The sequence below is a fragment of the Humulus lupulus genome, chromosome 1 (assembly GCF_963169125.1).
Source record: "Humulus lupulus chromosome 1, drHumLupu1.1, whole genome shotgun sequence".
NCBI classification, from domain to species: Eukaryota; Viridiplantae; Streptophyta; class Magnoliopsida; order Rosales; family Cannabaceae; genus Humulus; species Humulus lupulus.
Genome location: NC_084793.1, coordinates 192,058,964 through 192,073,684, shown reverse-complemented (window position 1 = coordinate 192,073,684; position 14,721 = coordinate 192,058,964). Strand labels below are relative to the sequence as shown.

General features: G+C 32.3%; 1 protein-coding gene, 1 long non-coding RNA gene and 1 other non-coding gene across 3 annotated transcripts; 2 read left to right on the top strand and 1 right to left on the bottom strand.

Moving 5' to 3' along the window:
• The first annotated feature begins 2,839 nt into the window (after positions 1–2,839).
• Positions 2,840–2,946, top strand: LOC133813644 (small nucleolar RNA R71). The gene has a single exon (XR_009884651.1). It is a non-coding gene; the product is annotated as a small nucleolar RNA R71 (small nucleolar RNA).
• Positions 2,947–7,331: 4,385 nt separating this feature from the next.
• On the top strand, positions 7,332–11,590 carry LOC133801854 (gibberellin 20 oxidase 1-A-like). The gene is made up of 3 exons (XM_062240088.1): positions 7,332–8,237; positions 9,109–9,430; positions 10,896–11,590. The coding sequence occupies exons 1-3, from the start codon at positions 7,645–7,647 to the stop codon at positions 11,166–11,168; spliced, it is 1,188 nt and encodes a 395-aa protein (XP_062096072.1). The 5' UTR covers positions 7,332–7,644; the 3' UTR covers positions 11,169–11,590.
• Positions 11,591–12,599: 1,009 nt separating this feature from the next.
• Positions 12,600–13,462, bottom strand: LOC133824077 (uncharacterized). Its single transcript, XR_009888482.1, has 2 exons — positions 13,172–13,462; positions 12,600–13,092 (listed from the first exon to the last, which is right to left on the bottom strand). It is a non-coding gene; the product is annotated as an uncharacterized LOC133824077 (long non-coding RNA).
• Positions 13,463–14,721: the final 1,259 nt, after the last annotated feature.

The following is a 14,721-nucleotide window of genomic DNA, read 5'->3' as shown; positions in this document are numbered from 1 at the left end:
ATTTGAATTTAAAAGATTAATATTTATTCAAATAATTAATTATATTTGATAATTAATTAAAAAGATAATTAATTTGAATTAGTTATCAGGTTGTTAGATCTTATCTGACAAAGTAATTTGAATAAATAATTAAATAAAACTTGAAAAACCAATATCCCTAGAAATTAGGAAGCTACACGTTCACACACAATCCATGGACTGTGTGTGGCGTGTAGGGCTAGCTTTTTTCAGGGATGAGATTTTCAATTTTATTTAATTAATTAATGGATAATTCAAAAATTAGTTTTTGGATTTTTTCATTAATAGAATAATTAATTAATTAATTAAAAAGTAAATTGTAAAATGGTTACAGATTTATTTTTAAATTTTGAATATTTTCTTTTAAGTATGACTAATCAGAAAATTATTCAGATAAGTGAGTGAGACAACTCTGAAGATTCGCTCTGTGAAAAATAGAATGATAGTTTTCTCTCCCTGAAAATAAAGAACCAATTCTCAGGCCTATTCTCTTGATCTCATGAGTTGAGTACATCAAGTAGAATCACAAATAAACTATCCTTCATTCTCTAAGTGCCCACACATTTCTTGAGGAGTAGAGAACGCTTTGGAAGATCTTGGTGTGAGTACGTGGGAGCGGCTTGGATAGGAAGATCGTTCTAAATACGAAAAGATAGCAAGGACACTTGATAGGCTTTAAGAGGTATGATTTCTATTATTATCTTGCTTATGATTAATGTATGTATATTAATGGATCCGCATATTTAAAGATAGTTTAAATATGTTACAAATTTTTTTTTGTACACTGGGCCAACCACACCACCATTCCGTTGCGTATTAGGAAACTCGTTCCTAACAGACAGTTCAATCGAATAAATACAAAACCTTAAACAGATATACGACTATTCACATAACAGCCAATATCGACCCAAGTGCTTTACTAGGCACTAGGTTCACAGTCTTCACCGAGCAGGTGAGTACAACACCCTTAGAGGGTCTCACCCTAGCGACATGCATTCAACATGCTTAATGCCGACCCCGACCTTCGCCGTTCCCGGCCCTCGTCGTTCCTGGCCCTCGTAGTTTCTGGCCTTCGCCGTTCATTCATAATCATGCAAAACATAGCATAACAACTACACATATTAACACAGATAACCATGCCCTTCTCTATGGGCACAAACATTTTTCTTACCTATGTCCCGAGTTGACTGTCTAGTGTGATCTCGAGCTCCATCCTCTAAACTTGCGTCTTGGCGGTAAAACCTAGTCCCAACGCAATAATAATAACATCCATCAAGTCCTAAACCAATTAAGAGCTTCAATATAGTATTCTAGCCTCTGGGACCTCGAATTTTACTAAACTGGGTAGTAGGATCCTTCCCGAGCCCTTAGATTTGGGTTCCCGAGCTTAAAACCCTATTTTGGTCATTTTCCCTAATTTGAGCCGTGACCCGCTGCAAGTTAGAGAGCCTTGGAGATCTTTTCTATGGGACATGGGCCGTGACGCACCCTGCTTGCGTCGCAGCGCCCGGGCAAAATCAGAGGCTCCCCAACCTCCTTCGCATACATGGGTCACGCCGCCTGAAGAACAGGGCTGCGGCTCGAGCCAAAACCCAGTAATTTCCAAGGCATTTCTACGAGCCAGCCTCTCAAAAATTCACCCAAACTAAACCTTAAACCTAGAATTCAATCTAGAATTCACATCGGAGTAGCACCAACAATATTAACATCCCAAAAACAATTCTGTAATCTCACTAAAGCTCAAAATCAATTCCTAAGTTTGACTAAGCAAACCTCTAAATCACAGCAACAAAATTCAAAGAAACCAGAATCAATCCTTACCTTAGCTGATGATCCAGCTCTGAGCTAAACCCAATTACTTCAAGCCTCAACTCCCTTTGAATTCCAAGCTCCCTCCTTTGAGTTTCAGTAAAAATTTCCTTAGCCTTTGAGAGAGAGTGAGGGTAATGAGAGAGAGAGAGTGTGTGACAAGCTTGAGAGAGTTATTTTTTTTTTCTGTCTTCTCTTTTCTGGCGAGTTCTAGTGTCTAAGCCAAATTCAACTTTATCCCTAGCTGCAAAATGTCCCTAATTATCCCTTAGCATTTCTAACACCATCAAGGGCAAAATCATCTTTTGCCACATTCCCGCTAACTCCTCGAATAGTGTTATAAATCCCCATTTAATCCCGACATACCAAAATAACCACTAAATGACCACTCATTACTCAGTATTCCCAAACACGTACTATATCCCCAAAATACCCCTAGGCTCACCTGAGTCGGGTATTCGACGCTGTTGTGACTATTCCGTTCCCTAGAAACCGTCTCGGATCACACATCACAAACATATCCCACGATCTTGTGGTCTCAAGCACAACACACACATAATCACATTTATACCATCAACTGGCCAAAATTACAAATATGCCCCTATCAACAAAAATGGGTCCACATGCACATTTATTTTCCCTAACACATGCATATCTAGTCATATAATCATTTAATTCAAGTAATCACACAATTAAATTAATTATTGCCCTCCCGACACGCTAACCATGGCACTAAGCCTTATTAGTAGATTTGGGACGTTACATTAGTCAAAGTTGCAACTTGAGTAGCTAAAGCAATAATTTCATATCGCTCATGAACCCTATCTACCTTTTTGTTATTAGTAGCTCGCTCATCAGACCATTGATGATTATTTTTTGCCATATCTTCCAACAAATCCTAGGCATCATTGGCACTCTTTCTCATGAATACCCCTCCAACTATGGCAACAATTATGGTGCGACTAGTACACACAATCCATTATAAAAGTTGTGGACAAACATTCACTTTTCAATATCGTGATGAGGAAATTTTCTCAACAACTCCTTAAACCTTTCCTAAGAGTCATATAAATATTCCCCATCTAACTGATAGAAGTTATTAATCTCTCCCCTCAATTTAGTTGTCTTTGAAGGAGGAAAGAACTTGGCAAGGAACTTATGAGCCAACTCCTCCTAAGCAGTTATAGAATTGGATTAAAGAGAGTTCAACAAACTTTTAGCTCGATACCATAGCGAGAATGGGAATAGCCTCAATCTGATTGTATCATCCCTCACCCCATTATATTTGAACGTTGCACATGGCTTCAGAAAATTGGATATGTGCATGTGAGGATCTTCTGAGGAGAGTCCACCAAACTGAACTGTGGACTGGATCAATTGTAAGACTGTTGGCTTGATCTCAAAGTTGTTTGTAGAAACCACCAGCGGTCTAATGCACCAATTTACTCCCGTAACAGTAGGGAGTACATAATCTCTTAGTTTTCAGGCATTTTGGCCTTGAGCAGCATTAACATTAAGCTCACCATCCCTGACATCACCAATATTAATTTCCACTCTTTTCTGTCTTCGAATCTGCTTGCAAGTTCTCTCTATTTCAAGATTAATAGGAACTATACTTTTAGTTCCCCTTCTACCACGCATATAACAACAGTGTCTGAAATTGAGATCACAAAGCGCACACCAACCAAATCAGTAAAATAAATAAATAACAATCCAAATTATAAATAAAATTAATTATTTTGATATTGATAAAATTTCAGTCCCCTGCAATGGTGCCAAAAACTTGTTGCGATTTTTTAAGCTACGCAAGTGTACGTAATCACAGATGTAATAAAATTTGGTAAATTCGATTATCGTCCCACAAAGACTAAATTATCAATTACCAAACAATTATCAACTTTCCACTCTACCATTTACTAATGCAAGACTAACAAGTCTTCTCCATATTGAGATAGCATGTTGTCAAAACACATTTTATAATAATGTTACGAGTCATACTATTCAACCGAAGTGAGAATTTTTTATATTTCTATGATAAATTCAACATTTAGGAAGAATTAACATCAACAACTTAAAAGCTAAAAAAAAATCGTGATACTCTCATTCAAGATTAAGTTTATGTCAATTCAATTAGAGCATGTCCAAACCTCACTTTTTAGATTTTGATTCAAACTCATGAAAATTATGAAAAACGATGGCCAATCAATTCTTATACAATAAGCATAAATTGAAAAGATCGTAATAAAGGAAGAAGAAACTCAAACTTTGCATTAGGTCATAGTAGAGGTTCAAGTGATTCAATTGAAAATCCTAATGCAAAATTTAGTTCATAATCATAACTATAGAACCCATAAACTATAATTTAACATAAAATAGAGATTAAGAAGAAGATAAAAACTCTGGATCCAATTCAGTATTCCACGTCGTAGCTGCTTGTGTTTTCCTTGCCTCCTTCTGTCTCTCCATTATGTTCTCACCAAAAAAAAAGTTTAAAACTCAGCTCACCCTAATTTTCCCTTTGAAAAATACACAAATGCCCTTTTTCTCAGCATGTGTATGGACACAGGCGTCGCCGCCCATCCATCAAGCGTTGCGACTCTTACGCGATAAGCCCAAAACCGAAAAGTCTATCACTTCGATTGCGCTGCGACTCAACATTCAATAGTCGCGACTCAACAACCTCCGAAAATGCATCATCTCTAACTTTGCCCGCGTCGCGGCTCAAAATAGCCATTTTTTTAAATCTTAACATTTTAAGATCCTTTTCGACCCTGGACAACTTCTTAAGCACTACTACGAAAAAGGCGAGCCTTAAAAGGTTTTCAAGACTTGCGGGACGCGAGTCCTCTATTTGAAAGCATTTAAAAGTGAGATTTTTTAGGGCTCGCAAAAATATGAAAGTTTTATTTTTAATTTTAAAAAAATTAATTTGTAGCCAAAACTCTTGCCAGAGCTCCGACGATGATGGTGGCGCCACCACCCCACGGTGGTGGTTCGTTCCGATCCTTTAGTGCTTTTGAAGCCAATGGCACAAGGAATGCAGTGGTGGTGGTCATTTGGCTCAGGGTGGCTCGAGGTGGTAAAAAAATGCCCAAAACGTTTCAGAAATCCACATGGTCGCCGAAATTTGGAGGCTCCGTTGAGAGGGATAGGGGGCGCGTGAGGCTAGGGGCTCGAGGGGCTGGGGGTTTCGGGGACCGGGGAAGATTGTGGGTCGTCGCGTGTAGGTGACGGGTGGCCGGAGAACCGCTGCTCATGGCTGGGAAATCCAAGGAGAGAGAGAGAGAGACATAGAATGAGCTATTGTTTTTTTTCTTTTGTGATTTAATATATAATAAAATTTTAGACTTTTAGGACACACATAAGTTTTTAGGGTTCGCACTAAAAGAAATTATTTAAGGACTCTTAATGAATGTCCTAAAAAGTCCAGGAACTTTTGTTAAAAAAATTCAAAGTTTTAGGACAAACATCAGTTTTTAGGACTCACACTACGTGTCCTAAAAGAAATTATTTAAGGACTCTTAATGAGTGTCATAAAAAGTCCAGGAACTTTTGTTAAAAGAAAAAATTCAAACTTTTAGGATACGTCAGTTTTTAGGACTCGCACTGCGTGTCCTAAAAGAAATTCTGTAAGAACTCTCAATAAGTGTCCTAAAAAGTCCAGAAGATGTTTTTAGGGTTTACATCTAGTTGAGTGCCCTAAAAAAGTGTCATGAAATCATATTTTTGTAGTAGTGAAGCGTCCCGACATAACCAAACACTAGTTAATGCATAAAATTAGCATTTCATCCCCAAATTAGCGTCTCTTACACCATACCCACTCCAACTCTCGAGTAATTGCTAAAACCTAAAATCACACCAAACACAAATATAATACTGTACAAAACAATTTAAAAGATTAAAAACACAACCTAAAGCACACTCTAAAATAGTATAAAAATAGACTTAACAAGCTTAGGCTAGAAAATATTGGTTGCCCGTCTTGTTTTTACAGCTTTGATTGTCATCATTGTTTGGACACTTCTTTAGCTTTAATTTTGGTTCCCATCTCATCCTTTAGATTTGTGATGGTTTTTCTCCTCCAATATTATATGTTCGCCGATTTACAATATTATAGTTGTCAATAAAAGGCGGACTCACATGTTCATATTTATCTGATTTTGTGGAGGATTTAGTAATTTTCTTTTTTTCTTCTTTTACTGTTTAGTCAGCTTTCGTGATCTTCTTTTACTCGTTATGTTTCTCTTTTCCATATGTATTAAATGGTGTAAACAATAAATGAGATTTTTATTTTTCAAAAATAAAATAATAAAATCATGGTTTACCTTTCCATCAAGTCCAACATTTCATTCTTGTCAAAATAAGTTTGCCCTTGACGTGTAGACCAAATCATATGGGTTGAAACTGTTTGTACCCATCAAGTCACCTCCACGTGGCTGTTTAATGACAACTTTTTTTTTTGCCAAGAAATGACAACTTTTTAAGTCAATAAAAATTGAGTTAACAGCAACTGAGGTACCCCATTTATACCAATAGTTTAACTTAGGTTGCAATTTTATTTTAACTACCACAATTTAATCCCTATACCCATTTAACATTTTAAAAACATTGAATTTAGTTAGAAATTTATAATTATAGTATTTTATATTTTTTTAATTTAGTAAATAGAAAAAATGGTGAATGATAAAATTATAATTTTTTTTTTTATAAATAAACCTTAATTCTTTACGTTTGATTAAGTTTCAAACAATTAATTTCACGAACATACAATAGTTGCTTAAATTATATTTTTAGCATAGTAAATTATTCATAATTTATTTAAAAATTTGTTGTATAAAAAAAATTAAATTATAACTTCTCTATATACTTAAAACAAAAAAAAACAATAAAATATGATAATTTATCTAAATTATTAAGATTTGAGAAAAAAAATATTACAATAATAAAACAACGGAGAATGAAACATGCTAATATAGTACACAAATAATAAAATATACTATAATTATTTTTTTTCTTTTAAATTTAATAATTTTTAAATAGTAAATAAGCTGTAGGTACTAAATTATTGTAATTATTAGAAAATAGAGACCTATGTAATACAAAATTTTGAATGAGGTCCTAAGTGACACTATTAGTATAAAAGAAGGACCCAATTGCTATTTACCCATAAAAATTTCTAACGAGTTCACTGCATGTGTAGACAAAACCAACTAATCTTTTGTTTCTTCAAATTATTTGATCAATAATAAAGTACATTTGTGCAAGTTCAAACAGCCTGTTCGAATTGTCATGGCTACATATACACTCCAATAAATGTTGGACATATATAGTACTTTCTTTTTTAATTGAATTATTACTTTTTTTGTGTGGATTATACCACCAATATATATTTGAGTTGTTTCTTAATTTTGAAGAGTTTTATCTTGGGAATGAGCACACAGAAAAGACAAAACAGAAGTGAGAAGAGAGAGTGTCTTAAAAAAAATATTTATAGGAGTTGCTGCGGATTTGATAATCTAATTGTTTCCAAGAATAAGAAAGTGACTGAAAGGACTAAAGGGCGTCCACTCGTCTCTGTTGTTGGCCTCCTTATTAAACCCTTTTTCAAAACTTCGACCTTCCCAATGGACGGCCTTGGCCTTTCTCAATCACCTTTCTTTCAATTTTTTATTTTACAACTAAATCGCTATTATTATTAATATCTATTATCTTCAATAATTCCTTTTCCTTCTTCTCTCTCTCTCTCTTCATAATTCTCTCAACATGATTGTGTTTCTATAAATAGGTTGCACTCCTCATACCAACTTTCCTAAAAAAATGTCTCTCTTGATGGACTCAACTTCCTTACCTCTTCTCTTATGCCCTCCTCCATCATCAATGGAAAATAAGCTCAAAAACGTGAATAATATTAACATCGATAATGGAGCATTAGTATTCGACTCCAACTTACTCCAAAAACAGTCCAACTTACCCAGCCAGTTCATTTGGCCATATGGGGACTTAGTGGATACACAAGAAGAGCTGAACGAGCCTGTGATAGATTTACAAGGATTCCTGAGAGGAGAGGCGTCAGCGACAGCCAAAGCGGTCGAGCTCGTCAAAACAGCTTGCTTGAACCATGGATTCTTCCAAGTGATAAACCATGGCATCGATCAAAGCCTCATCCAGGCCGCACACGACCAAATGGACTCCATCTTCAGCTTGCCCTTACCCAAAAAGCTCAGTATTCGTCGAAAACGGGGCAGCCTTTCAGGTTATTCTGGTGCTCATGCAGATCGATACACGTCAAAGTTACCATGGAAAGAGACCTTCTCCTTTGGTTACCAAAAATGTGACGAAAACGACGACTCCTTACCTATCGTTGTTAACTACTTCAAGTCAGTTTTGGGGGACGATTTTCAACACGCTGGGTAAGAAACACACAATACATGACAATCTTTTCCGTTAGGTCTCAACCGTCGGATTAACATGTTCGGATCGTCCCTATTCATTTTTTTTCTTTATCATTATCATTACAATTTGCTTTGACGACATTATAGTCTCTAAATATTATATATGTCTGCAATTAAGGCTACAAAATAGACCTTAGTGGAGCTAACTACTTAATCTGATCAACCAAACGACACAGATCATGTGATTTAACTATTTTTGAAAGATGTTTTTGACGGATTTTACCTCGGAAAAAAAAATGAGGCCATTAATATATATAGCTTAGCTAGCCTATCTCTCGAAATGACTTGATTATTTATTTATTTATTAGCTTTTTCTTAATTACTCCTTTAGTCCGACGAGACAAGCTAGTAGTGACATAGGCCTTGTTGAAAAAAATAACACAGCTCATTCTCCACTTCTCTTCCTCTTCTCTCCTATCAAGTCAAAACCCACGGACGAAGCATTTGTATTTTTATTTTTGACTTCTTATTAAAGTTAAATAGCTCGGGACTATTAGCCCCACAGTATATATATATTATTATTTTATATATATACACACAAAGAAGTACGTTCTGATTTCAGATCTTGTGACTATCTTTCACCGTCACGTGGTAGATTTTAGATTATATCTAATCGTACAATCTACTTTTGTCGATTTTTATTTATGTTCTCTTTTCAAAAAAGATTTCAAGTCTTTACTAAACTAATCATTTTTCTCCTGTCTAACAGGGTTATTACATTACAATAATTTTATTTACTTTAAAAAACAAAAAATTCATTATTGGTCATAATTAATCAGGTTTAATTAATCATGTTCTGAAGGTGATATAATGCGTCTTTTTAAAACAGGTGGGTCTACCAAAGATATTGCCAGGCAATGAGAGAATTATCTCTGGTGATCATGGAGCTTTTGGCCATCAGTTTGGGAATTGATAGATTACACTATAGAAAATTCTTTGAAGATAGTGAATCAACAATGAGATGTAACTTTTATCCTCCTTGCAATAACTCTGGCCTAACTCTTGGAACTGGGCCTCATTCTGACCCGACTTCCTTGACCATTCTTCACCAAGACCAAGTTGGAGGACTTGAAGTCTTTGCTAATAACAAGTGGCAGGCTGTGCAGCCTCGCCTTGATGCCCTAGTTATCAATATTGGTGATACATTCATGGTAGGTGGCTCATGTTACTTATTATGACATGATTTAGCATATAAATACGTCTCTCCTTATCCAGCCAAAAAACTAGTTCTTTTTACTTTTGTCGTATATATTAAGGAACTTTACATGTCTTCAAACAAAAAATATTTTATATATATATATATAATAATCACTAAAACTAAAAAAAGACAGCTTTATATTAATCACTGTAACTAAGTATATGAAATATAATTGACAATAAATTTCATGATCACTGTTGCTTTAGTATTAAAATTTGTCTCAATTTTTTTTTGTTACTAATGATATTTTAAACACAACATATTAAATTATTATTTATTAAAATGCTTTCGCCTTCACTCCTTATATACTAAGAGTAATGATATGTATATTAAAATATTTACAAAAACATTATACTAACTGAAGTGATATTTATATTAAAATTATGTACAAAAAAATAATTTTTTTTCTGAAGTGACATTTTTTTCACATCAATTTGTTTAGTATTTTGATGCTTAATTTTAATACATACATCATATACTAAATATTAAATACTTTCATTAGGAAGAAATTTTGAACAATGTCACAATAAATAATAAAATTAATTATTTTTTGTAACTTATTTTAAAAAAATAATAAGTTTGCCACACTATCATAATATAATATATGTCTGCTTTGGGATTTGAGTAAAAGAGAGAAAGTGAGAGAGAAAATAAGATCTTTTTGATCCTCTGCAACTCAAAAATTCCCTAATAATTGATTATACTCTGAAAAATTTGAAATCGTCAAAATCATCCTGTTAATTTGATTTTTCTTCATGTACTAACTTTTACCTTCCTTTATGAGATATTTAACATTGATATGATGAGAATTTGATTTTTACTTGTATTATGTTTCAAAAGATTATGACAATCAAATCTAGTTTTTCTCAATTCAGCCAGATGTGTGCAATGGGTAGGGTAGGGATGTCATTAGTGGGGTAGTGATGAATTTATTATAATCTTCAAATGTGATAAGATGTGGTATTATAATGCTCTTTGAAAAGACTAAGTGATAAGTAAATCACACTAACGTACAATAGAACTCCACCTGCTCATGTTTCCGGCTGAAATGGGTCAATAAGGCCAAATCACTAAGATGGAGATTCGTGCAATTTAGTGATATATATATATCTATCCAACGGCAATGAAATAATTCGTACGAAGTATACTCATCGATGTCAGTAAAGTTTAGATTATCCAATAATTGTTTAGTCTGTCCCAAAGAAAATTTGATGTTATCATCCTATTCAAAAATACGTGCATTATTAGCTAGCTAAGAGTGTACGCAGTGTGAAACTGTTCTATATATATATAAATATAGTTTTTCTTTATATTTTAAATTCTGTGGATGTATGAAACAAAAAAAGATTTAATGATTTATAATGAAATATATTTATATATATATATATATCCAACGTTGGAATGAATATATATTGTAGGCATTGTCGAACGGGAGATACAAGAGCTGTCTGCACCGAGCAGTGGTGAATAGAGATAAAATTCGGAGGTCATTAGTGTTTTTCGTAAGCCCCAGAGAGGACAAAGTGGTGAGACCCCCAAAAGATCTGGTTTGCAGAGAAGGGCCAAGGAAATACCCTGATTTCACATGGTCAGATCTGTTGGAGTTCACTCAAAATCACTATAGAGCTGATGTTGCTACACTCCAAAGCTTCATTCACTGGTTGCTATCGTCCAAACAAGCCCACTTTTAATTATTCCTTTTGGACTTTTCTCTATTGCTCCATTCTGGCTTGTACTCATCTTATAATTTCCCACATCTAATCTCTCTCTCTACTATATATATATACATATTTATAATTTATATAACTATATTTATATATTTCAAGTGGCCATGTCTGAAACTGTATGACAATAGTTTTTCTACTACGTACTATTCTATGGATATATCTCTAGTTTCTAGTTTCTAGTTTTTAGTTTCTATATTGTATGTGTATCGTACGAAGGATAATATAATTTGAAGTTTGCCAAGTTTCAAACACCTGGGACCCATATGTGTTGATCCACTGCGTTCAGGGATGATTGTCTATCAACTTTATTGGTGTAAAATTATTAGAGATAGAATATGTACCAAAACATTATATATTAGAGTAATCCCTTAATTTTATTCAACCAATCATATTTACAATAACTGTGATTTTTTGTTTAAGAAAACAGTTCCACATCACTATCTAATATATTTATTATGCACACATCATTAAAATTATTATAACACCTCCTTGCAGTCATAACTTTTATTCAACCAATTGATAATCACTATTTTATTTTAGTAAAAGTTACATTTCTTATGAAGTTATGATTATTTTTTTTGTCATTTGATTAATTTTATGCCAATTTCAGTTTGTTTAATGTTTTTTTAACTTCTTTTTTCTTTCTGTTTTTTAAGTTTTTTAATATATGGGTTTAGATTCCCATACAAATGTACAAGTTAAGAAATAAGTTAATAGTTGTTTTTACACAATTAAGTTAATTGTTTAAAAGGACATATATTATATGGTTATTTTTAAACTTCATTTTGAGAAAGTTTGTAATATTGAAAAAATTATTTTTATCAATTAATTTTAAACATATTTATTAAAAAAAATCAATCATTCTTTTATTGTATAAGATAAGTACGGTATTTATTACAGGCGCAACCCATATAGTACTTATTCAGACATGTCTTAAAAAACATTTCTTTAAGAAAAAGGCTAGGATTAAGTGGTTGAATGGTACACATCTTTTTTTAATTGATGGATGACAAAATCTCATCATCTTTACATTTTTGAGGCACTTAACCCTCTCCCCAACTACCATTTTGCTAGAAAATTCATAGTATGGTTGGTATTTTTCCATTAACTCCTAGCATGACACATGAGTACACGTGGTCATCTTTTATTCGTCTACATCATAATTTATTAATTATTTTAAAAATTAAAAAATATTTATATAAAAAATTAAATTAAAAAATAAAAAACTTAAGATCAGTAATGGATGGTCCAAAACTAAAATCTAAACAAAAAATTTAACTCATAAATTTTACCAATAATTAATTTATTTACTCCAAAATTTTGCCAACCTTCTAATGAACAATAACCTAGATCTGACTAAAGTCTAATTAAACCCTATAGTGAAGCTGGAAAACATATATGAAAATCAAGCTTCAAATTCCAAATTTTGTAATCCCTTCAAACATATACATTTATAAGTTTATAACCCAGATTTGATCATCAACAATCAAGGAAATTAACCACAACCAATGAAAATAGGGACCCAATTCGTTCATTTGATGCAAACCCAAAATATATAATTAAAACTTTACATGAAAGTACATACATGGATTGGAAATCTGCAACCAATCACCTCTTTGTGATCACGCCCCAATGGCACCCGTTAAAGTGATTGCAGCATAAGATTTTGTTCTCAGCACCTCAAAAATAAACATCTTCAAATTAGTATCTACAATTTTTGTGGTCGAATAAAACCTTTCTCCTCTCAGAGCTATTTTCCCTAGATTTGCCTTCTCCAACTTCGGTGTTGCCCAAGTATTCGTCATTTCCAACGTCGCCCAGATCTCCTTATGTGCACAGATTTCCATCTCCCACCACAATCTTGCCTAAATCTCATCTTTATCTCAACCTGCAAAGATTTCATTGTCATCTGGACCAACGAGAGTGTAGATTTGCTAACAAAATAGTAGTTTAAGAAGTTTACCAACCAAAAATAATGTTTGGAAGATTAAATGCCTCAAAATGTAAAGATTAAGGGGTTTTCGCTCCAATTACTTATTTTTTGGGAGGATTTTAAAAGTGATAGAGATTATTTTGATACGTTAAAGAACAAAATTGACATAGAGGTGATAGTAGTTTATTTTTTCAAAAAATATTATTATTTACCTATAACAATGAAATTTGTAAATATTATTTTGAGGCATATGCAACTAATTTTTTTAATAGACTGATCAACCTAAGTATAATCTATATATATATATATATATCTTTATGATATGATAAACAATCACATAGGTAATAAAAGTTATTGTTATGTGATAGAAATAAGGCTTGTACATGTTTCATGATGAGTCCACAAGAATATTCTAGAATGTATTATTTTATTAATATTTTTGTATCTAAATTTCAAATAAGTTTATATTTGAATTAAAAGATTATTATATTACAAAAAATGAGAAGATATTTAAAATATATATCTCACAAATTACCAAGTCTATCTCTATGCTTCACTATAAATAGAGTTGAAGTTCATTTGTGATGGGAACTCGAATTCTAATGAAGCTGAACCACGGTCGATTTCTTTTTTTCTTTCATTTATTTTTTATGAATAATGTTTTGATCTTATTCTCTAGCACAAAACTTCTTGAGAAATTATAGGAAATGACCTAAAATAAAGTCATCAAGAAGCTAATTCCTCATTTTTAAAATTGTAGATAAATGACCATTTTACATTGTTGATTACCTAAATTACTCTTTTTTATAATTTGTTTATTTATTTAGGACTGTATGATTTTAATATAGTGGTATATGCATATTAGTTTTGTTTAATTAGTTTTTATTTTAAAGTTATATTGATTTTTTAAGTTTTTTATAGGTTGTTGGTATATTATTTTCCAATTAGTGTATATGTTATTTGTGGTATGGTATATAATTTTTTTTGTGATATTTAATTTCTATTTTATTATACATAGTGGTAGTATATAATTTTGTATCATGGTATATACATTTTAATGGTAGTATATAATTTTGTTAGCATAGTATATACATTTTTTAGTAATAATTTTGTAAGTTTTGATGGTATATTATTTTTCAACTTAGTATATATATTTTGTGGTATGGTATATCATTCAACAACTCATAAAAAACGAAAAAAAATCAAAATAACTTTAAAATAAAAACTAATTAAACAAAACTAATATACATATACCATAATATTAAAATATTTAGAATAAAATAGTAATTTGTTAAAGGGTATATTTGGTAATTTATGATATTAAATAGATGATTAGGCTATTTTACTACAAAATTAAAAATATGGACATTTACTTACTTTCACACAACATTAAGGTCATTTTGCTCCATGCCCCAAACTTTTTCTAAAAGTTTTTTGTAATGCCCAAAATCCCTAATGAGGTTTAATGGTTGGATTAGTAGATCGGGAGGACCATAATTGATTTATTATGTAATTAATTGATTATGTGAATTATATTATAATATGATGTTAAATACATGCATGTGGCTCCACATTTCATGATTG